The sequence below is a fragment of the Ranitomeya variabilis genome, chromosome 2 (assembly GCF_051348905.1).
Source record: "Ranitomeya variabilis isolate aRanVar5 chromosome 2, aRanVar5.hap1, whole genome shotgun sequence".
NCBI classification, from domain to species: domain Eukaryota; kingdom Metazoa; phylum Chordata; class Amphibia; order Anura; family Dendrobatidae; genus Ranitomeya; species Ranitomeya variabilis.
This window is the reverse complement of record NC_135233.1, coordinates 222607119-222632618: the sequence shown is the minus strand read 5'-3', so window position 1 is coordinate 222632618 and position 25500 is coordinate 222607119. Positions and strand designations below refer to the sequence as shown.

Below are 25500 nucleotides of genomic sequence, written 5' to 3'. Positions count from 1 at the left end.
TGCTAGATTTATGTTAATAAACATAAGCAGCTGTTTGTCTTACATGAAAGTGTCTTTTGTAATGTCAGAAGCCCAGAGATTACAAGGGAGAGGAGCTGGAAGTAGGTATTACAGACGAGGGAGCAAGCAAAGACAAGGTATTACTTAGCAAACTGGTGTCTTCACCTTGATTTGCTCATCTTCCCACCATCCCGACTCAATCACTTTTCTAAGGGGCTGTCTCACAAAGGTATGTTTCCCATGCAGTATGAGATGCAGTCGATTTTCTTGATGGAAAACCTACTGCATTTCACCGTATCAGAAGTGTGCAGAAGATTTCTCTTACACACGCTGCAAAAAATACCCAAAATTAAAAACTGTACAGCACATAATCCGCAGCACGTAAGTTTATCCTGTTGATGTCATTACATATTTCACTCTTTGCAGTACAGTGGAATTTGCTGCCGGAGGTCCGCAAAGGAAATACATGTAGGAACATACGCTTATGACTAAATCACTTTCCTTGAGTACTATTATTGTCACAATTCCACCCCTCAGTGTGTCTTGGACGCAGTGACTGACAGCTTGGTAGTCCAGTCTAGTACAGGGGCATGTTGAGCTGTGAGCATTTTGATAGACAGCTCCGCCGTCCAAACTAGGATTTGAGGTGCTGAGCTTTCTTGAGGTGTTCCCTGTTCTAAGTGATTGCCCAGCTATTTAACTAAGCTAGCTGCCAGTTCTAGCTTTTAGCTCTTTTTGGTTTGTCCTCTGTGCTCTGAATTCAGACTTTCTGATCTTCTTTTGATTTGCCTATTGACTACCTGTTTGTATTACTCCTTTTGCCTTGACCCACTCTGAGCTTGGAGTTCTGACTCTTGACTGTGACCTGACTACGCCTTTTGCCCTACCCATTTGTACAGAGTGTCCCTAAAGTCTGGACACACAGGCAAAAATACATATTTTCAAGAAATTAAATGTATTAATAACATTTTATTCAATTACAATATTAAATAACTTCTTCAATATGATTTCCACAATTTGTGATGCAAAGGTTCATGCACTTTGCAAAATTCTATTATAGTTAATTCAATTTATTAAAATTATAGTTAATGAGAATTCCTATGTGCAGACTTTAGGGACACCCTGTATATGACGAACCTTCTTGGTGTCTGACCCAAGACCTCTTGATTACCCAAATCTCGCTACTTGCCCGTGAGTAGTGACTAGCATCATATTTATGATGTTATAGAGGAAGGTCCCCTTCTTTGGACCCTATTCTATGAAGCTAATTAGAGGCGCTAACAAGCAATGACTTCCACTCTTGAGGATTTGATCTGTCCACTACTTAATTATTTAAAGCCCATCGGCTCAATCTCGAGCCATGGCGACTTGATAGATGAACCATCTGTAGGAAGATCGATCTTGTACAAGCCTAGATAGGTCCACCAAGGTCTTCTCCACTGTTATTTTGATTGTATCAAGCCATCAGGTTGCTGGTCTTCGTCTCCTTGCTCCTTCTATTCTTCTGACCATGATGTCCTTCTCCAGTGATTGCTCTCTTCGTATGATGTTTTCAAAGTAGGCAAGTCGTAACTTGGTGATCCTTGCTTCGAGTCACATGTCTGGCTTGATTTATTCCAAGATTGATTTGTTTGTTCTTCTTACATCCATGGTATTGATAGAACCCTTCTCCAGCAGCACATTTCGAAGGTGTCAATTCTTCTGTCTTGTTTCCTTATCATCCAGGTTTCGTTACAGAAATGACCAGACTATTTACGAGCCGTGTCTTTGTTGCCAGTGAAATAGTCCTCGATTTGAAGACCTTGTCCAGTGCCTTCATTGTTGATTTGTCCATAGCTATTCTATTGACTTCTAGTGTCGTTGCTGCATCTGGAGTCATCATTGATCCAAGCAGTTTGAAGTCCTTTACAACCTCCAGTTCGTCTCGGTCCATGTCAAAACTATCCCGGTCGTACCTGGTAGTAGACAATATCTTTGTATTGAGTAGCAGTCCCATGTTTGAACTTTCCATCTTGACACTCTGTATTAAGTCCTTCATTACATCTACACTTGTTGCGATCGATGTTGTATTGTCTGGGTATTTAAGATTGTTGATGCTGCATACTACATTTGAAAAATTTGATGGACAGTTTTCATCTGTGCAATAATTAAGGGAAGAGTTTCCCATCCCAGACAAACAGTGTCATGGTTGCCTATTTGTGATGCCAAGGTCGATTCTCTTTTCAAAATTATATTATAGTTAATTAAATTTATTAAAATTGTAGTTAATGAGAATTCCTATGTGTCCAGACTTTTGGGACACCTTTTATCATACAGCCTAAGGCTGTCCTTGGAATTGAGCTCAGTAAGGATCTATCCCACCATGCACTATATGGTCAGCCATAATCTACCCAATAGCGCCGTATATAAATCTCCTATATCTTGTCACCTGGGCCAGCTATTGTATGCCATTTGGCTACTAACCTGGTGTGCTTTTGGACTGATATTCCGTCTTTTGATCTGGCTGATTTCTAACCAATTTCTGGTTGAACCTTTGGATTCCCTCACTGGTTTGACCCTTTCACATCTTGACTTTGCTTTGGCCTTTTTCCTGCTAGATCTCATGGACTTTGACCCTGCTATTCCTGAGTGTATTACTTTACTGATAACTACACATTTGCCTCTGTTTTGTCCTTGTCTATAACTCTCTAGTTATGAGCCAGCTTCTTTGGCATTTTCCCACAGACCCAACTAAATGGGCACTGCAGTGATGTCCAGATCTCTGTATGGAGGTTAGATGGTGAAAACCAATGATCCATGCCTAGACTTTGCTAGCACCAAGCCTGACTGTATACACTCTGATCATACACATTAGTAAAATATTGGCCAATCCTACTGGGATAGTCTAACGTGGTAAAGTGTATGCAGTGGCCCGACTGATTTGGGGGAAATAAGGATTGGGAATGAAGATCTCTGGGCCCACAGATCTGTACTTGGTGCCTGGTTCAGCATGATTATGCAATAATGTTCTCATTCATTACTTGTGAGAAGAGTGAACATGACCGACAGTAATAGAAATGATTAGGATTTTCATCTTTGCTGCAAAGGAAGCTCAACCCTACCTAATATTCACAAGATCATATGCGGCTCCTGGATGCTTCAAACATTATGTCGTCTTTGGATAGGAGCTACAAGTTCAACAATAGCCCCATATTTGGCACATCACTGGATACCAGCAGCTGGATGGATCACACTGGATACCAGCAACGGGATGGACTCTATTTGTCCTTTTTGCCAATATTGGACACACCTTCATGCAGTGACCATTGAGGAATGCTGATTAAATAGTTCTATTATAGAGGGCTTTGCTGTGTATACTATAACTAAACAAGGTTCACAACGATAATATAGAAGTTTAAAACAATTTTTTCTTGAAAAAAAGGGCCACTCTTGTCTATGGTTATGTGCGAGCTCAGTTGCAGCTTTTTTACCAATGAGTTGTCATACCAGATACAGGCTAGGAGTGGTGCAATATAAAAAACAAAATCAGATCTGTTATAAAAAAAAAAAAAATCTGATGTAGCCTATACACTTTAGGAAGCTGGCAGCCAAGCTCTTGTTCTGATGACTATTTCTGCCTACCTCCTAATATAACTGCATGCTGGGCTCAACTGGGCGTGCATGAGTTTTCAATGGTGGCTTCTTTGTGGGAGACCAAAGGAATCAGGCTTTAAAATGTAATCTGTCCAATTCTACTTGTCTTTACACCAGGAGGAGAGTCAAGACGGGAGGCCCATCCACATTAGACTAATGACCTCACTGAAATCGGCGGCTTCTGCCACGTGTATGGTGGAATAAATGAACAAAACTTGACAACAGCAAATATATAGACAGGTAATACTGACCTCCATTACATCCAAGAGCCACAGAAGACGTTCCTAGGATATGACAAGAAGACATAGTCATGTAATGCCATTCTGAGAAATAATTGTTTGTTCTGTATCTGCTTCATTATAAGAACAAAGCAATGACCCCTACTGCATTTACAGCTGGCCATGGTTTACTTTCTAGATACAAGGACTGCACTCGGGAATCACCCAACTAATGTGAAATATATTCTTTTTCCACCCAGCAGAGTTCACAACCACTACACACCACTCTTAATACTATTCTAAGAATTCAATAAAAATGTAAGACTTCAATCACAATCTTTTTTTCTGTATGGATTTATTTTGTGATACTAGAATAAAAGCCATTGGCTCGGAGTCATTTTGTGCATTTACTATATGTAATACACATATATCATTTATGTTGTCCACTCAATAAAAGGATAGTATTTCAGTCTGGTGGTAAAATCCCTATGTTGTGCTGTTCGAATGCATGTTGAAATATAACATGTCTGGCCAAACAATCCCAAATTTAAGAAATAAAACTTGTTTACTGGAGCAAAAGCCTTGAAAAGTCTCAAAAATGTTTTCATAATTTTCATAGTTACGCAAAATTTTGCGACTTTTGCCAATTTTATGCCAGTTTGAATTGGTTGGATATTGGGAGGGGACAGTGCTTGGCTATGCTCACCTGTCTCATTCATTAAAAGTGCTGGTGTTTTATTTACCAAAAATTTTGGAAAATAACATTTATGAGGGCATTACCAAATCGACTGGGATCAACCAAGCACATACTTACAAATATGCAAAAACATGGAAAAAGAAGTATGCAAATACATAGGGATCATTATATAAAAGCCTTTAATATGAATGGCGTAAAGAGACAAAAACAACCACACAAGTGTAAAAGCATTTCAAAAGCCAATAAGCTCTTTGTACACTAATTAGGGGTGTCCATAATATGACTACCGCATATCCTCATATGACAGATTAATAGATTAATATGAACAATTTGTAATGTCAAAGAATCAAAAAATAAGGTGTATGTCAGCATGAAAAAGAACACCATGAACACCAATAAACAAATAAGTATCAGAGTATCAGAGGAAAAAAAGACCACAAGTATCTCCACCCAATCTGTGGCTTCCTCTCACCCCTGAGGAAGCCATAGATTGCATGGCGATACACATGCGTCTTTTTATATGCTAAAAACGGTACTCCAGTAGTAGCATTTCTGACCTGGTGCACATCTGACGTGGTGCTGTGATCCGATAGCTGCTACTGCGCATGCGCCGGCCACGCCATCTTACCGGAGAAGAAAAAAAAATCCAAAAGTCCAAGATGGCGCCACCCACGCAGTGGCTATCTCCAAGCTGCTACTGCGCCTGATCACAGCTAGACACGGATAGCAGCTACTGTGCAGGCACCATTTTCAAATTGATTTTTTTTTACCCTAGCTGAATAATGTGAATAGAATGTATTATTGGCACATAAAACATGCAATTATGCTGCAGAGCAGGTGCCACGGCTGACACCTGTCTGCAGAAGGGTTTTTTTTAAATATGTATAGATATTCATTATGCAAGCTAGGGGGCAGGTTACTGAGGGATCAGTGACCTGTCAGCAGTCTGCATTATAAATATCTAATCAGAGCACCGCAGGCAGACCCCCCCTCGAGACCTGCTTTAGGGCACCAGAATATCATTAACTACAAACTGAAAATAAAGATTATAGAACAACCACAAGATGGATTTCATCACAATCAAGGTATCATTTTTATTAGCATAATGGCGCCGACCTGACACTGTGTGTAGGTTACTGTGCACAATCCTGCTGACAGATTCCCTTTAAAAGTGCACGTAATGAGGGAGATAATCAAAAACTGTCTAATAGCAAAACTGGCTTACGACCACAGATGGTGATAAAATGTAAATGTGACATGACGAATTACTAATTGTAACAAAATATCTACAATAAAACTTTATTAAGCTTTTTTGGCTTTTGTTGAACTTGGAAAGATTTTTTTTGCCAGCAATGTAATTAAGAAATGGCACTTAACAGGAACAGTGGCGGTCAAGATAAGGTCTGGAAGACCAAACAAAATTTCAGTGAGAGCTGCTCATAGGGTTGCTAGAGAGGTGTCACGATACCCGGGTATTAATGCTGCAGGGGAAACTGCACCCAGCAGCAACGGAGCTGGACCAGAAATCGGGTAACTAACATGAACACCAACGGGACCTTTCACATGAGACAGAGTGACCAGGTAAAGCAAAAGGACCTACGATCATGTGACAGAGTGGGAGGCGGTCAGGGGGCGGAGCCAGATGCCAGGGAAACAGAAGGGACAAGCATAAAAGAATAGTGAATCAAACAAAGATCTTAGCCAGGAGATTACAAGATACTAACAGGGAAAGTCAAAGAATAGTCAGAAGCCAAGCCAGAAGTCAGTAATCCAGGAAAACGAATAAAGCAGGTGACAGCAAGACACAAAGCAAGCCAGCACACACTTCAGAGATTAAGCATACATACTGCAGAAAAACCTATAGCTGACAAGGATACCAGGTTAGGAGTGAGTATAAATATCCCTCCCATCTTGAAAGAGAGGCTAAGAACATTAACCCTGAGAGTACAGGACATAACCTTGTCCTAACCATGACAAGAGGCAAACCAGAACTCCAGCTTGACTGCAAAAGACCTTCTGAATGATTTATCTGTCTCTGGAGTTGTGGTACATTTTCTACTGTTCAGAAACACTTGCACAAATATGGCTTTCATGGCAGTCATCAGAAAAAAACCCTCTCCTGAGTCCTTACCATAAATTCAGTGTCAGAAGTATGGAAAAGAACATCTAAACAAGCCTGATGCAATTTGAAAACAAGTCCTGTGGAGCGGAGAGGGTAAAATAGAACTCTGGCGACAATGATCAAAGGTATGTGTGGAGAAAGAAGGGCACAGAATTTCAGGAAAAGAACATCTCGCCAACCATTAAGCATGGGGGTGGATCATTTATGTTTTGGAGTTGTGTTGCAACCGATGGCATGGGGAACATTTCACGGCTAGAGGGAAGAATGGATTATAGTATATTTCAACAAATTCTTGATGCAAACATAACACCATCTGTAAGAAAGCTGAAGTTGAAAAAAGGATGGTTTCTACAAATGGATAATGATCTTAAACACACGTCAAAATACATAATAGATGACCTCAAAAGGCCCAAGCAGAAGGCTTTACAATGGCCCTCACAGTCCCCTAATCTGAACATCATTGAAAATCTGTGTCTCAAAATAGCAGGGGATGCAAGACAATCCAGTAATCTCACAGAACTGGAAGAATTCTCCAAGGAAGAATGGATGAAAATCCCCCAAACAAGAATTGAAAGACACATGGCTGGCTACAAAAAGCATTTACAAGCTGTGACACTTTCAGAATACAGTAGGTACTAACCATGCAGGGTGCATATAGTTTCTTCATTGGGCCGAATAAAAGTAAGAGACAAGTCAGTATTCTTACCCGTGCAGTACTGGCAGTGCTGACAGTTTGATGGCTCTCTGTGGATGAGGTGCTCGGGCTGTGGGATAAGACAGAGATGGTGTCTCCTGAACGATGACGAGATTTCATTGATTCAATTTCTCTTTTCAACACCATATTATCAAACACTGCCAAATCCTGTGCATAGATTTGAGGGCGTAGCTCTGATAAGAGGGCAAACTGAAACAGAAAAAAATATTTGCATACATAAAACTTGTGAATCGCATACATTTTAGGGTCAAATATTTATAGAGAAGCAAAGGCTACCGGTAACAGAAGAGGCCGAGTGTTCACTGCAAAGAGTAGCGAGTCCAGCCTCTGATGGGAGTAAAACACAATCAGAAATTGGGACAACTTCTCTTTTGGAAATTAGGGAACTAGACACAAAAAAAACTAATTGGTCTTCCCGTACTAAACTTTCTACTCTCATATTTATCCTTTATACAGCCGCCAGACTTATTTTTCTTCTCAAGGGCTATACAATTGCTTCCACCATGTGCCAGTCATTGCACTGGTTATCCATCCACTATAGAATATAATTGTAATTTATCACTCTCATCCACTAAGCTCTCCACAGTGCAGCACTACCATCAAAGGGCTTGAAGAGGTCCATGGGAGTATAAAAACATTTAAAAAATTAACTCTTTCGCACCGCTGCCTCCTAACAGACTCCTGGCTCCTTTAGTTGGCCGGTGTCACGTGACCACTACAGCTAAATCAGCGGCTACTGGTTGGCTATAGCATCATATTCTGTTCGAACTGGAAGAAAGATTGGGGGAGATTTATCAAGTTAAATGTGGCAGATTTCTGGTGTACTTTGCACAAAAAAACTTTTCTTTCGTGACTTGTGCAGCGCCCCAGAGTCCTGGTCGTTGCAGTAATATTATTCTTCCACCAGGGGGAGTGACATTACGTCTGATGGCAATAATGGAGATCTTCTTACCATGTATCACAAACCATACACCTCACTTCACACTACAGACCACCAGGGGGAGCCTTGCTCCTATCTACTAGGGCACTCCTCACAGTTAGGTAAAACTGGTGGGCTGGATAGAAAGTTAGTCAGAAGCTGGCTGGGCTTCACCCAGGTAGCATCCTGCGAGTCAGAAGCTGACTGGGCTTCACCCAGGCAGCACCCTGTCAGGCAGACAGAGGGGAAGGAGGAACATCACAGAGCTGCAGACAGAGAGGTGCCTGATAGGGGTGGGATCCTGTCAGAGGCCTAGACAGAAGGCCACGGAGCTGCGCCTGCACCACGTGCGGCAGCATCCTAAGGAGGGACACGAAAGAGAATTGTATTGTAGCGGGTGAGAAACGAAGTCATAGCACAAGGAGAGGAATATCAGAGGGAGTTCTGCCCTGCAAAAGGCTGCCTCCTTCTGAGGCGCAGAAGCCGGTGGCCGGACACCGAGGGAGCAACAGTCTCTAAGCCTTGCTCCAGAGACCGGCAGGACAGTCAATTCCACGTTGGCTGCCCGACAATATACCCAGGAGGCACGGTGGCAACTTGTGGGGGCCGGGGCGTCTCTAGGGTCCCTGTAAAAAGCCTCAGGCCACCAGTCATACGGGTTTGTCCTATCCATACCATCTGGGGGACAGAGAGGAAGACATAACATCTAGAACATCTACAACAGTTGTGAGGACCTTACCGAGAAGCTCAGCAGGGAGGTACTACAACACACAGGCGCTAGAGGAAGGCTACTGATTTCCACCTGGATAAGGGGACTCTGGATTTGCCTTCAGACCGGCCGGACTCTGCCTACCCTGTGGTCTGTATCCTGGACTGTGGATGCTGAAGCCTTCAGTAAAGGTAAAGAGACTGCAACCTTGTGTCCTCGTTCTTCACTGCGCCTCACACCATCCACCAGGGCCGGCTCCAGGTTTTTGAGGGCCCCGGGCAAAAGAGTGTCAGTGGGCCCCCACCTTTAACACATACCACGATTCATGATGCACAGATACAGCAGAGAAATATAGGTATAGTGCAATGCCAGATTTCACTTCTTACACTACATGAGTGGGGCTTCATAGCCGGCGCTCCTCTGCTGGTTTGTGACGACGTGCTGCACAGACTCATGGCCAAAGCCGCTAATTACAAGCTATGCCTGACCCCTGTGGCATGTTGTTATGCTGCAATTACCAGTGAGATTGTGGTTTTTTGTGTTTCTTTTTTATATACCTGCAAAATCCCTTTAAGTTTTAATACTATGAACCCTTTAAAAAAAATTGCGTTCATGTCAGTTCCTTAAAATAAGAAAGCTACTGTCACCAGCTACCATCCAGATGTCAATACCGTGCACAGGAGTATTTAAAGGGCCTTTATTTGTGTCTACAGATAGTAAAGGGAGGATTTCAGGCAATAAATCTGCATTATGGGATTGTTAGTTAAGCAATTACCTAACTTCAAACTAGAGTTTCTTGTATAATTACACAGAGCTATAGGGGCGAAACTACTGTAACCTATGTGCATAGCAACTGTGATAGCGCGACACTCCCAGCCAGGCACCGCCACAGAACTGGATGCAGTACATGCCTTTTGCAGGGGGCCATATCGCAGGTGTGCAGTGGGGCCATATCGCAGGTGTGCAGGGGGCCATATCGCAGGTGTGCAGTGGGGCCATATCGCAGGTGTGCAGGGGGCCATATCGCAGGTGTGCAGTGGGGCCATATCGCAGGTGTGCAGTGGGGCCATATCGCAGGTGTGCAGGGGGCCATATCGCAGGTGTGCAGTGGGGCCATATCGCAGGTGTGCAGGGGGGCCATATCACAGGTGTGCAGGGGGGCCATATCACAGGTGTGCAGGGGGGCCATATCACAGGTGTGCAGGGGGGCCATATCACAGGTGTGCAGGGGGGCCATATCACAGGTGTGCAGGGGGGCCATATCACAGGTGTGCAGGGGGGCCATATCACAGGTGTGCAGGGGGGCCATATCACAGGTGTGCAGGGGGCCATATCACAGGTGTGCAGGGGGCCATATCGCAGGTGTGCAGGGGGCCATATCGCAGGTGTGCAGGGGGCCATATCGCAGGTGTGCAGTGGGGCCATATCGCAGGTGTGCAGGGGGCCATATCACAGGTGTGCAGGGGGCCATATCACAGGTGTGCAGGGGGCCATATCGCAGGCGTGCAGTGGGGCCATATTGCAGGTGTGCAGGGGGCCATATCGCAGGTGTGCAGGGGGCCATATCACAGGTGTGCAGGGGGCCATATCACAGGTGTGCAGGGGGCCATATCGCAGGTGTGCAGTGGGGCCATATCGCAGGTGTGCAGGGGGCCATATCGCAGGTGTGCAGTGGGGCCATATCGCAGGTGTGCAGGGGGCATATAACAGGTGTGCAGGGGGCATATAACAGGTGTGCAGGGGGCAATATAGCAGCATCACATGGCACAATATCCCACAGGTCAGTGACTGCAATGTGCCCACTAGTGACATGGCAGCAGCCTTCACTGGTGGCTCCTGGGATGCAGGTTTTATGGAGAATGAACGCTCAGCACTGAGCTCATAGAAGCTTAGCTGGTACCTACCCGGCCTCTCCTCCTCTCACTGGCAAACTTTGCGGCCGGCTCCTGGCAGGTCGGCTGGTGTGCAGGCAGTGCCGGCGGGCAGACACTCCGTTCCCGAGTGCGGCTCTCTGCACGTTTCTAACCGTCTTCATTGCAGTGGAGAGACGGGGGGCCCACTCACGCTGTCTGGGATACAGCGTGCTCAGAGTACGTGGTGACCGTCCACCGGACTGTGTGATGTCACGTGGAGGAGAGCGCTGAGGCTGGAGAAACCAGGAAATGGGCAGGAGGATCATGAACAGTGCCTGCGGGCAGACACTCCGCTCCCGAGTGCGGCTCTCTGCACGTTTCCAACCGTCTTCATGATCCTCCTGCCCTTTTCCCGGTGTCTCCAGCTTCAGCGCTCTCCTCCTCCACCTGACATCACACAGTCCGGCGGACAGTCACCAAGTAGTCTGCGCACGCTGTATCCCAGACAGCGTGAGTGGGCCCCCCTGTCTCGCCAGGGCCCCGGCACTTGCCCGGGTGCTGACGCCGGCCCTGCCATCCACCATCTACACTCTGGGAAGCCCTGGGGATACACTTCACCTGTGGGAAGGTATGCCATCTAGCTGCCATAACATCACCCCAGCGGACCCCTAAGCAGCGTCGGTCACCCTGACCGAATACCACAGGTGGCGTCACGAACACTAAAACTTTTCCTTTTATAGGACGTCCCTCAAAGGGCCACGGACCGGGTCGGGCCACCGTGACATCCTCTGAACTGAAGGACCCGAGTACCCCATTGCCCTTACGTGGGGGCGCTCCACTTGCACTAAATTTATGATGAGTTTTAGCCTCTTTCTATATCTTGCCCATCAAGCGAGCGTGGCCTTGTTACAGAGGGATGTGGCTCATTAGAAAAGGGGCATAGCCCAGCGAGTGATACCGTGTGCCAAAAATGTGCCGTAATTTTATGCAGATTACTGGCACAAATTAACACAACTATTAGGTGGTGCAAACAGACCAGACTTAAAAATGCAGATTTATCAAACAGCATTAAACATTTTAATAAATGTGGTGCATGTTAATCTTCTAATGCTACACCAGGTCTCGAGAATTTGATACCCCAGACAAAGTAGATTTCAAACATCCACATTTTTAAATGTCCCAAAAATACAACTTTTTAGGCAAGCATTTCATTATCTGACGCCATTTCTTTTAACCTTCCCACTCCTCAACTCTTCAAAACCTGATTCCATCATACCCTAAGCCTTAGAATCTGCCAAAACAGTCACCGTGTACAGATAGACTAAGAATCTGTCTGGAATCTGCCTGAAAAAGTGTTGCGGAAACACCACAAGAAATCAACTTAGTGCACAACAATATCAAAACGACATTGCTGTGCACATGTTCCATCTTATGTCACTGCTTTTAACCGCTTTATGGTTCGGAAACCCTGAAGCAGTTAAAAGAAGTGACATGTTCATTCTTCGTGTGGCTTCCTTTGAAAGCCACCTGCTTTACACACTTAATGTAAAGGTAAAAGTGTTTGCGGTGGAGTCATCGGTGAAGCTTCTTCTGAAAAACACCATCAACATTTTTCCTGAAGCATCTTCGCCTTGGTAAACTCTGGTTTTAATAAAAAATGGCTACTTCATTGTATAATGCAAGCTTTTTTTTTACCTATTTTCTCACTGCTATTTCCTTATAGATTGTAAGCTCTTGCAAGCAGGGTCCTCACGTCTCTTGTTTGATTTATATAGTTTGTTTCTATGCAGTATATATTTAAAAAAATATTTAAAATATGATTATTAAATTCTTGTTTTTGGAATTGTAGCATGGAGGGATAACTAGGTTCGTTCCCTCTAGCATCTGGTGTGAACCTGTCCACCTTCTGTTCTACATTAGGGCTTCTCCTTTGCCTCAAGCTTTGTGCAGTGTACAACCATCCGACTGGGAGTGCAGGTTGTAATTAGCATGCGAGACGAGCGGTTTAGCAAGCTGGAAGCATTGATTAACTCAATAATCATAATGAGAAAGACTTGATATGGTAGATTGTAAAGTAAAAGCTGTGTCTCTATGGGTAACAGACATAATTGCTATTAATACTAGGATAGACGGGCTGATTATCCTAATGGCATGTAGGAAGCTCGCTGGCTAACCTGCTGGAGCCTCTACGAGTCAACGTGATCAACCATAGGGATGACATTGAATTTTTCTTTTTTTTCATTGGCAACGAATAACTGTCTCATGGCTTGTTTGCTTAGGAAAGTGGAATAAATTTATTTCAGGATGACTCATTTTAACTTTATGGAGTTAATTTTAACCTTACATTAATAAATTATGCCATTGTAAACGGAACCGGTCATGTTGAAAATATTATTTGATCTGCGGGCAGGATGTTATAGAGCAGAAGAAGCTCATTAGATTGATATAAATTGTCAGTAAAACTTGCAGTTTAGTAACTTAAATCCCTTATGTTTGTATGTATGAGTCCAGTGGGCAGGACTGTTCAGTGATTGACAGTCTTCCTGTATGACTGTGCTTGTAGACATGGCTGTCAATCATTAGTAGGGCCTCCTACTGGACTCCTACAAACACCAGGAATTCTGAATCTTTTTCCACCAAACTGTTATATCTTTATGGTCAGCTTTTCTTTCTGTATACCATGTGCTCCACAGATCGGACTGCATGTACAATGGGACAGGTTGCCTTTAAGAAGTAGCAGAGGAGAGGACATGTGCTGGATTTACCATCCTCATCCTCAAACATTGAAGCTGGACATGTGCATTAGATAACCATAATCCAAACTGTTGGTCATTCGGCAGCTATCACTCCTGACTCCACTAGATGCCCGGGTCGGCCTACAGTTAATGTATTCATGCAAAATATGCCTTATCGAACAAAAGGATGGGGTGATTAAATGACTGCTGCCCAATCCTTATATCCCTATGCAAAGTTTCTCACAATTTCTGGAGCAAATACTATTGTCCCAAAAATTGCCTCATACTATACCTTGGCCTGGGTGTTGAAAAGTTCGAACATAGCCATTATAAATGCCTGCACTGGGATATGGCGCTCCTTGTACTGCTGGAGGTAGTAGGACATTGTGCTTCGCTCAGGTTCAGTCAGCAGCAGACGAGCTCTCTCATCCAGTAGGACCATGGTCTGGTTCCCCAGACTGCTTAGGGTGACCTGTGATCCTGCTGGTCCTCTATAGAAGACGGGCTATGGGAAGATAGAATACTGTTAAGCTCTGCAATCTCAGATTTATGAAAAAGAGAAAAAAGCAGACGGCACCACTAAGTAGCATGAAGTCTTGTAATCACATATATGGCACATGTGCGTTGGCTATATCGTCGGATACCGGGTGCTTATCCAAGAAAAGACATCATGGTGAATATGCAAAAATAGAAAAAAAATGGATAGCACTCACCGATCGTAAAATACATGCTTTATTTCAACGCTCTAAAACATCATGGCCAGGAGAACAGATAAAGGAGTGTGTGAGCCAGTGCCGATGACGGCCGTTTCGCGCTAAATGAGTGCTATCCATTTTTTTCTATTTTTGCATAATCTCATCTTTATGTTATGGATATCATTTCAGGTTCTGTATATCCTTTTTGGTAATAAATCAGTCGATGATGTAGTGGTTAATTTAATCCAAAAATAAAAAGTGACTGCAATTTCATGAGGATCCTCTGAAAAACTAATTAAAAGTTTGACCATTTCATTTAGGGACAGAATCATTATTGAATTTTTGCCTGTTTTTAGCTTTTTGCACCTGTTTTTCTTTGTGCCATATTCATCTTTCCATTTGAGCCTTTTCTTAATTTGACTTCACTTACTTGTTCCTCTGTTTTGGGTTTATTTAGTTCACTGTGGGTGGCGTTTAGGGTTTCCAGATGGTTTCGCCTGATTTATCATTTGTAACTTTTCAAAAAGTCACAAAATTACTCCAGTCCACTTTCCTAGAGTGATTTTACGTAAAACTTTGGTGCAACTTTTGTAGTATTTTTGAGCAACATGCAACTTTGAAATCAAAAGTCACAAACCATTAAAGACTGAAATAAAGAGCAATTTTTTTGTATTTTTGGACCCCAGTTTCCCGATAGGTAGATGGGTGTCTCAGAGTTGGAGCCCCATTGTATTCAACATTTTTTTCTATGGCTAAGCTGTGATATTTTGTCCCTTAGAAGAGCAGTTAATAGCTCTGTAACAGGGGACAGAATGCTGCCGCCATCGTAAGAGATTGTGAAGGCTTTCTTTAGTCACCCAGCTTGCATACAGCTATACACAGACTATTTTCTGCTTTTTTCCTCCTACACAAGAGGAATAATGTCCTCCACCAAGGTCAGAATACCCATATGTAAGCCCAGGGAGATACAAATGCACATTTCTATGTTTATTCTTTTTAATATAGGGCACAGGAGAAAACAGCCAGGTGGTAAGACATGGAACTTTGAAAAGTGGAAAAATACAACATTTTAATAGAGCACCCTGAGGCGTGAAACTTCAAACAAATAACCAGAATATAGTTATAATTTTGTCGATACGTTCCACTGTGCTAAGGATGCATAGTAAAAGAGGATGAAGTGGAGGCACTTGCACTATTCCTCGGGGGCCCATAAACCTTAGACGCTAAATAAGAGAACAGTGGTACTATATGTGGGTGGTGAGTGGGGACACAATGCCGTATCATGCTATTTGCACAGCGATGCCATTGTGCTATGCAGAACTATCAATATTATTTTTTTACTTTAATAATCTATTTAGATCTTGTATTAAGTGTCACAATCAAGTCCAGTGGAAGCATCGTTGTCACCTGTTATAAGGACAAATCTTCTATGCTGCCCCCAATTCTGTTGCATTCCCCTATATGGTGTATGTACAAATAACTATACCATGTCAGAGGGTGACAGATGTAATTGTTATTAATAATATTTGGATATATGGGCCCAATTACTTTAATGGCATGAGCAGGAAACTAGCTGTCAATCTGCTGCAGCGTTAACCCGATCACCGGAGAGGATGGATTGTTTATCCACTGTCGAAAAACAACTGTGTCAGAAGTGGCGCGTGTTGACTATTTACAGATTTTCCATTTGGGTTGATTTCGGCCTCGGCAAATATTGGTGTGAATTTAACATCTATTAAGAAGCAGAAAGATACAGGTCCATCGAGTTTAGTCTTTTTGAATCACTTTTTTTTACTATGTGGAGGCAGAAAGTGGGTTCTATTACTGTGTTGGACAGTAATAAGGGCAGTATTACTATGTGTAGGTACAATGGGGGATTATTACTTTTGGAGGCACAGAAGGTGCCAATATGTCAAGGCACAATGGGGACACTATTATGTGAAACAGGGCACTATTACGATGTAGATGCACAATGGGGGCAATATTACTGTGTGGGGGTATAGAGGGTGTGAGGGGTTGACATGCTTAGCTTGTTCCTCGAGGTAGACACAGGACCACATTTGGTTAAAGACTCTGGGTGGTTTATTGCCTCATAAACCAGGAACCCAAACTGGTAGCAGACAACAGCCTGTCTGGCTCAAAGGAAAGTAAAAAGTTCATACACAGTCCTGCCCAGTACTTCTGGGACAACAACTATGGTAGCTCTCACAGGAGCTTCAGTATGGAGACTTCCTTCCTCCACACAACACAGAGAGAGAAAAAAAACTGGCTGGACAGTTTACTCCCTCCAGCCACACCCTGCAGGTGGAGATATGGTGGGTAGGCGTCCCGCCTATCTCTGACCTACCCACAATGAAAGCCAGGCCCATATAGCGACGGGATTGCTCTCCGCACATATCATGCTGGAGAAAACACTTATGGCTTTCACATCACGCAGGAAAGCAATTTTTGTCACATATATCTCCCCTCATGTATGACACCAGTGACCTTGTCACAAGGGGTAATTAATGCTATGTAGAGGCACAGTGGTGGCCAATATTACTACACAGAGGCACTGTTGGTAATTATTACTATGAGAAGCCAGGGGGTGTTATTATGTGGAAGCACAATGGGGGAATGTTGATGGACAGAGGGGGACGCTATTACTTTACTGAGTCACTGAGGGAGCACCATTACTATGTGGGGGCACTATTATTATGCACAAACAGGGCATTTTTATATATATACAGACACAGAGCAGCATTATTACTGTCGGAGGACCTGAAGGGGGAATTATTACTCTGTGGAGGCACAAAGGAGGGTACAATCAATGTTTTTTAACATGATAATGCCACGTGCTACCATGGCCTGCAGCACCTTGGACTTGTCTCCTACCATTCACAGGAGAAATTGTACAGGAAGCTGCCAGCAGCGGATCTTGATGATTTGCCCAAGTGCATTTGGCCCTGCAGAATATTCCTCAGGTGACCATTAATAACCTCATTCATAGCAGCCAAGGCTGTGCGTGCAGGGATTTATGTGTTTGATGTTCATACTCTATACTGAATAAATTGAGATGTTTTAGAAAATGTTTTTTCATAGTTTATAGACCAACAACATATCTATTGATCCTGTGATTTCAATAATTCCACCACTTTTCCTTTTTGGAGTTGCAATTACAGCATTGAGTAGTGTAATATGGGTGAAGGCCTTTAGACTTGCTGATAAGTCATAGGCATTGAGTAAAGTTGTTATCATCTGACGAAAAACCTTTCATCTCCTCATTTGTCTTGCAATAAATATTTATATAGGCATGAAACGCTAAAATCATCAGAAATCTTAGCCTTACCTTTGTGGCGACTTCTGGGGAGGAGTTCCCAAGGATCCTGTAAAGAGACAGTAAATTATGCTTATTCCACTTTGAGTTGTGCTCACAAAGCGGCTTTTACATAAGGATTTTCTTTAGTTTCTGTCACTAGTGTAATATCAAGGAAAGTTTTTTTCCATGGAGACTGGAAAGGACAAAGAGATGATTCTGTAGGGAAAATATCTGATTGTTAAGCAGTATCATAGAAAGACTATGCAGAGGAAGCTATGGCTTTAAGTGATTGCTGCGGATGACCTTCAGAGGTCAGTTTATTTTTTTTCCCCTTTGTTGCCTGCTCTGTTGTTTCCTTATAGTCATGAAGAAGTGAAGAATTCATCAATTACCAAAAATACACTTTTATATTTGTAGTTTTCATAGTCGGAAGCTTATTGCCATATTAACCTCAATAAGAGTTGAAATAATAGGATGCATATTAGCTCTCTGCTCCTTTTCCAGCTACTTCCTCTGTTTTCTATTCCAAATGCAGGACAAATCATCATAAATCAGTAAGGCAGAAGGATCTCTCTGCATAATCATCTATGGAGGAGGAAGTGATGTCAGACAGGAGGCATTGGATTGCCAACTGCTGCTGAACAGCCTAGTAAAATGCAGCAGTAGTTGTTATTGCAGACATTGTCCCATAATCAACATTTATCACCAAGCCATAGGATGATTGCTTGGGATTCTGACACCAATCAGTAATGAAAGCAGGAGTCTGAAAGTCCCCCGTGTGACCAGAGCGGAAGTGAGCATGTGCGACCACTCGTCCTATCACTATCTGCAGTATGTGTGGTGGTCACACATACTACTGCTTAATTAACGGAGAGACCCTGGTATGTTATCGAACCCCCTCCAACACCACCACTTCAAATAGTGTGCAGTAGGGGAAATGCAAGCACACGGTAGATGATGTGTGATCTCTTTCTTTCCCTTTGCAATGCTACATGTGTATCAACCCTTCCCGGAGAACTTCAGCAATGCCGTTCAAACAAAGCTAATATTATGGCTAAGAACTCTCGGTCACCCATGGCCTTTTAAATTCTGTTTCACTTCTGATTCTTCTCCGAGAAATTATGTCCATCAGAAACACGTAATTATTCTATTGGTGACCGAGAGCTCTTATCCATAATAATAGCTCCATATGAATGGCAACATTCATTTGAAGGAGCTAAATTCCATGATGACAATCTTTACTGACTACAACAATCTGGAATATTTTCAGTCAGACCAATTTGCTAAATGCCTGTCAAGCTTGATAGTCTTCATCCTCACCTATAGTCTTGCAGAAAGAAACCGCAAAGCTGATACACTATCCATGTTCTTTGACCAAATGTGATGTCCCTGAAGATGCGCCGTCATAAGTAATTGAACCTGAAGGTATCCCTGCTTCCATCTCATTTACTTCCAATTCTCCAACTCAAGAATATTCTGTTGTCCCTAAATCACTCCAGTGGAAAGTCTTGTCTTCAGTTCATTTTTCTCTTCTCTCTGGTCAACCTGGGTGTTAAATGAACCTCTCTACTCCTTAGTCATTTTGTATTGGTGGCCAAAATGGAAACTAAGGCTTTGAAGAATTTGCGGCATCTTGCCCACAGTGCATGCAGATCAAAACCTCTTGTCAGGGTAATTCTTCTACATCCTCTTCCCATACCAAAAGTGTCCTGGGTTGAGATTTTTATGGACTTTGTTATAGATTTTTATGGGGCGCAAGGGTTCATTACTATCTGGGACGTAGTGGACTGTTTCTCCAACATGTTCCGTTTTGTATCGTTTCCAGGACTTCCATCTGCTCCACAGTTGGACCAAGTGTTTTCCAAATAAATTTTCAGGACCCACAGTCTCCAAGCTCGCATAGCCTCTGATCATGATATGCAATTTGTTTCCAGGTGGTGAAGGCCGCTCTGCAAAAATGTAAAAATCTCCATAGACTTTTACTCAGTCTATCACCCTAAACATAATGGATAAACTTAGAGAACCAATATCTCCATGAAAAAATAGCTACAAATGTTTTTCAATTCCCATCAAGATAATCCACCAGATTTGCTTCCTTGGGCCAAATTCGATCACATCAATACAGTTTCCAAGTTCTGAGAATTCTCTGTTTGTCAACGGTGTATGGTCAAAAGCCTCGTCTTCAATTGCCAGTTGCACCTAAAAGTCAACTTCTTGCTGTGTACTTCATCTCTCAGAAACGTACATAACATCTGGACTGAGGGGCCATCCATTTTAGCTAAAGTGTAGAAGAATGCTGACAGACACCACCAGAGATATGTGTATGAAGACTCATTGGAAGAAGTTGGCTCGTAAGTTCATCATTGCTCCTTCCCAAATTAATCCAGTCGCTTTCCTTTTGAAACTACCTCCCAAGTTAAAAATTCCTACTGCTTTTCCAATTTCCTTATTACACATTCTCAACATATTCTTTCCTATAGTCGAGGCAACTCCTGCTTCTGCCTCTGATCCAGACACTGTCCTGACTCTGGACTGGGCTATAGTCTTCAGTTCCTGTGTTTCTCCACAATCTTGGCTCTCAGAAATAGTGTAACAAATTGGGGGGTATGTTTTCTCCTGTTATTCCTTGCGAACATCACACTTTTGTCTACTAATATCAATTTGTGTGCATATATAAAGTCCTGAGTATCAATTTAACAATGTGCCTGCCAGGTGTCTACATTTGGAAAATATACAGTATAGGTATGGGGGTTTTGATACACACTTTATAATTTATAATTTAGATATCTGTACACATCCAAAGAGTGAAAATTATCCTGGCTACCGGAGGCACGAAAATGGCAAAAAAAAAAAAAAAAGTCATCGACACTGAAAGGATTAAAATAGTAATAAAATAAAAAAAGTCATGAAAAATTTCCCTGAATTTAATTTTGAAGAAAATATCCTTTGAAAGAGAGGCCATCAATCAGCTAATCGCTGTAGGTCCAGCTTTTTTTGTTCCTAGCGATCAACTGTTATCACAGAGGAAAGCCGTAACATTGGTTTCTGCAGGAGAAATATAGTATCACATGCTGGCCCTTAAGATGAATGACTTGGCTCAAGTACAGTTGTGAGAATAGCGCCTCCAGCTTTTTTCTCCTTCTATGTTTGCTACTTATTTGGAGAACTCCTGAAGAGGGATAAATAATGGCCGCAGACCATGGGGGCTGAAAGGAATAGAGCCGTAGACTGAACATAGAAGATTTACATGACACATACCTAATATTAGAGCAATTAATAACGATGCCGTCATATTAGAGGGATATATAGGACATGCATGGGTGCGAAAGCCACGCTCATGTGGAGGGCACAAATTTGCTGCGACAACAAGGTGATTCCTGGAAATCTGTATTTTCATTTGACCCCATGAAAACAAGCATGGCCACACGATTCAGCTATACCTTGGGCCCCTACCATTTTTTTTGCCAACTAAGTAGCTGCGGGTCTCAATAATTTACACCTCAATATAGGTGAATCTTTATAAAGGAGAATTTTATTGTGAATATTTCACAGTGAAAAAATAAAATAAAATGAGATAAATATCAAATCCATAAAAACAGCATAATTATTTCATCTAAATGAACGAGCATAATCATATCACAAGCTTGCCTATGATTTCTGTATGAGATCTTGAAGATAATAGTCACATTTCTTCCCCCGGGTGCACGTAGCCCGAGAAGACTAACATTATAAATGTGTTTGTTTCCATTTCATTTAGCAATGCATTTTGTAACCGCGCTCAGAAACCATCGAGTATCACTTGTTATTCTAAGTGGAGCACAATGCAGCAGGGCGTTTGGTGTCACTCTCCTCTGGATGGAGTCATTATTCTGCACTTTGTTTGCATTTTTGGGATCGTAGTCAAATGTTAAAGGGATTGCCACCTCTTTATTCACACCTTTAATAAAATGTGCATATATAAGATGTGTCCATCTATGGCATCCTCTTCAGGGGCAGATATATAATTGGTGCGACCACACAAGAGGTAATTGGGCCCACTTTACCCTTCAAAGCAGCAACTTCTGTCACAGGCACATGCATTATGATGAACTATGGATCTTCAAATGGACCATATTTACTGCTCTTGAACAGAGACCCTCTTCTGTGTCCGCCTCTGATCCCTCCAGCAGTCTCTACAGTTTTAAAAGGAATCTGTCATTAGGTTTGCGCTACCCTATCTGAAATCAGCATGATGTAAGGGCAGAGACCCTCATTCCAGTGATATATCACTTTGTAGACTGCTTGATGCAGCTTTGATAAAAATTAATGTTTTATCTGCTGCATATCTAGCAGTTCTCTGTTTTCTTTTTGTGTGTACTGAGCATAGGCAGAAAACTTCCAATCATTGGTGGGGGCAGGGTTGGACTACATGGTAGAAGGTTTACTAGTCTTTTAGTGATGATCTCCTTCTGATAGTGATTTTATCAAGAATGCAATAAGCTCATTCAGTGACACGTTGCAGGGATCAGGGTCTCTGACCACTACATCTTGCTATTATTAGATTAGGTTGCAAAAACCTGATGACAGAATCCCTTTAAGAAGAAAGCTTGTCTATTGGGGTACTTGCAATTTACACCTACTGTTCCAGTAGGGAGAAGTCACTCATACATACTTGTCTATTCCCCCTCATCTAGATACATCACACCTCACAAAAGGGGTATCCAGGCTTAGAACAAGAGGGCCTGCTCTACACAGCACAGCTCCGTTGACTGTATAGTGGCCGCGGCCGGGTACTGCACATCCGTCAACTTTTCAGATTAATAGGGGGTGAATGTGCAGTACCCGGCCACAACCACTATTCTGTCAATGGAGTTGTGCTTTGCAGGTGATCGGTGGGGTGTGAGGTGTTGTACCCCCCCTTCAGATATTGATGATCATAGACCATCAATGTTAAATCCCCAACAATCCCTTTAAGTTTCCAAAAACAGTTCCACTTCTGTCTATGGGTTTATACTATGGGCCTATACACTGCTTTGCACACTGGGGCATGAACTGAGCACCCCTATCCTTTGTTTTGACCAGTCAGTGAGGGTCTCAGTACCCAGACCCCCACCGATCAACAGTGCTAAACAGGGGCTAAAGAAGAATCAAAAAATCCAAAAATGACATTTTTGAAATTTTTTGGGATCTTCGTTGTAAGGAAAGGTACAGCCAGAAATGGCTACGGACTTGTGGTGAAGAAGTCAGATTGGTAGGAGACCAGCAAGTTTCGGGAGAGAGACTCTTTAAATCCAGCCCAAAAAACCCACAAGTTGAAATCAGCATATTATTACATTCTCAAAATATCGGATCAAATAGGATAAAGAGTTCAGTAGGGTAAAACTGCTACAGATCAACACAAGTTCTAAAGCTATAAACGCCATTATTACTCACCCCGTAGCTGTGAGTGGGTCTCCGGTGCCCGTGTAGGAACTACTGAGCCATTGCGTCTCATCCACAACAGTGCGGGCGTGCGGGATCCGACCTACGTCTCTAACAGTCATCATCAGATGTCGCGAAGTGCGGAGAATTCTTACAGCCTCATCATGCGGGATGGAGAGGAAGCTGATGCCGTTTATATCTAGGATCTGATCACCCACCTGGGAAAGGAAATAGATGAAGACAATACGGGATCAATTTTAGAAGACTAGTTTTGCATACACCCATAGTAGCAGCATCTGTCATCCAGGGCACTGCAGTGATTAATACTTTGTAAAGCAATGTCTCATCTTAGGGATGCGATGGAAAATATACAAACTTTATATTTAATGAAAGTAGTTAAAAAAGGGGAATTTACTTTTAACTATTATGCAAAAAAACAATAGACCTGAAAAAAAGCAGAGTAAAGTAGAAGTGACAGACACTGCAAGAGCTGAAGAAGTACCTTAAGCCCAGCACTCTCCGCTTCAGAGCCGCGATCCACTCCTGTGATGTAAATCCCCAGGGAATACTCAGCACCTCCACGAATAAGCAACCCAAGAGAGCTCCCCTCTCCCAGCAGTAAGTTCACCTGAGGATGAGAAAACCAGATTAGATTTGACCTCTATTATTTGCAAAATTGGAGATTTCCATTTCAAATTAAACTAATTGGTGAGGTTCAGTATAGACAAAGCTCAACTAAACCTAACCTTCTGATTGAGTGTACTACTGGATTTTAAAAAACTCTGACATTCCTCATGATCAAGCATACCCCACGAGATGAGATTTTGCATGGTGCCTCAGATCGATGTCGATTGACAGTCATTTTGTATTTCTTCCATTTTCTTACTATTAGGCCGGAGTCACACTTGCGAGTGCAATGGGAGAAACTCGCACGAGTCTCTCGCATCAATACCCGGCACTGCCTCCAGCACTCGGGACAGGAGCGTGCGGCTGCATGTATTTCTATGCAGCTGAACACTCCGGTCCCAAGTGTCGGCGGCAGTGCCGGGTATTGATGCGGAGACTCGTGCAAGTTTCTCGCATTGCACTCGCAAGTGTGACCCCGGCCTTACACCAACAGTTGTCTCCTTCTCACCCAGCGTTTTACTTATGGTTTTGGAGCCCATTCCAGCTTTGTGCAGGTCTATTATCTTGTCCCTGACATCCTTATAAAGTTCTTTGGTCTTGCCCATGTTGTAGAGTCTGACTGATGAATTGAGTCTGCGGACAGGAGTCTTTTATAAAGGTGACTATGTAAGACAGCTGTCTTTAATGCAGGTAACCAGTTTATTAGGAGCGTCTAAATGGTCTTTAGGAACCAAAACTCTCAATGGTTGGAAGGGGATCAAATACTTATTTCTCACTGCAAAATGCAAATAAATTTATATAATTTATACAATATGATTTTCTGGATTTTATTTTTAATATTCTATCTCTCAATGTTAAAATTAACCTACCCTTAAAATTATAGACTGTTCATGTCTTTGCAAGTAGGCAAACTTACAAAATCAGCAAGGGATCAAATACTTATTTCCTTCACAGTATGGTTTGTATACGATAAAGTGACATGTACAGCGTAAGTGACTCCCAGTAGAATATAAAGGGAGTTGTTAGTACCGAGAATCACCTGTTCTGAAAAACCTAGTAGTCTGGGATATGAGTAAAATCAGTGCTACATAAGGTATGACTCTGTAAATAGCTGCACAACTATCATCACATGTAGCAGAGGAGTACCTCATGTAACACACAAATACACTCACCGGCCACTTTATTAGGTACACCATGCTAGTAACGGGTTGGACCCCCTTTTGCCTTCAGAACTGCCTCAATTCTTCGTGGCATAGATTCAACAAGGTGCTGGAAGCATTTCTCAGAGATTTTGGTCCATATTGACATGATGGCATCACACAGTTGCCGCAGATTTGTCGGCTGCACATCCCAAAGATGCTCCATACAAGGCAGGATGGATCCATGCTTTCATGTTGTTTACGCCAAATTCTGACCCTACCATCCGAATGTCGCAGCAGAAATCGAGACTCATCAGACCAAGCAACGTTTTTCCAATCTTCTACTGTCCAATTTCGATGAGCTTGTACAAATTGTAGCCTCAGTTTCCTGTTCTTAGCTGAAAGGAGTGGTACCCGGTGTGGTCTTCTGCTGCTGTAGCCCATCTGCCTCAAAGTTCGACGCACTGTGCGTTCAGAGATGCTCTTAGGCCTACCTTGGTTGTAACGGGTGGCGATTTGAGTCACTGTTGCCTTTCTATCAGCTCGAACCAGTCTGCCCATTCTCCTCTGACCTCTGGCATCAACAAGGCATTTCCGCCCACAGAACTGCCGCTCACTGGATGTTTTTTCTTTTTCGGACCATTCTCTGTAAACCCTAGAGATGGTTGTGCGTGAAAATCCCAGTAGATCAGCAGTTTCTGAAATACTCAGACCAGCCCTTCTGGCACCAACAACCATGC

At 42.9% G+C, this 25500-nt stretch overlaps 1 protein-coding gene and 1 long non-coding RNA gene across 8 annotated transcripts in view; one reads left to right on the top strand and one right to left on the bottom strand.

The window, feature by feature from the left end:
- Window positions 1-4620, top strand: part of LOC143805002 (uncharacterized) — a 68094-nt gene extending 63474 nt beyond the window's left edge. The window contains exon 3 of the long non-coding RNA XR_013221148.1: window positions 3751-4620. This is a non-coding gene — a long non-coding RNA (uncharacterized LOC143805002). The remainder of the gene's footprint in view (window positions 1-3750) is intronic.
- Window positions 1-25500, bottom strand: part of WHRN (whirlin) — a 322874-nt gene that overhangs the window by 47005 nt on the left and 250369 nt on the right. For 5 of the 7 annotated variants that reach the window (XM_077283715.1, XM_077283718.1, XM_077283717.1 and 2 more), the window contains 6 exons: window positions 23497-23622; window positions 23007-23212; window positions 17625-17661; window positions 13894-14106; window positions 7377-7574; window positions 3885-3917 (listed from right to left, as the gene is read on the bottom strand). In XM_077283715.1, the coding sequence (XP_077139830.1) occupies window positions 3885-3917; window positions 7377-7574; window positions 13894-14106; window positions 17625-17661; window positions 23007-23212; window positions 23497-23622 (813 nt within the window). The remainder of the gene's footprint in view (window positions 1-3884; window positions 3918-7376; window positions 7575-13893; window positions 14107-17624; window positions 17662-23006; window positions 23213-23496; window positions 23623-25500) is intronic. The other 2 variants (XM_077283716.1, XM_077283719.1) reach the window with 1 other exon arrangement.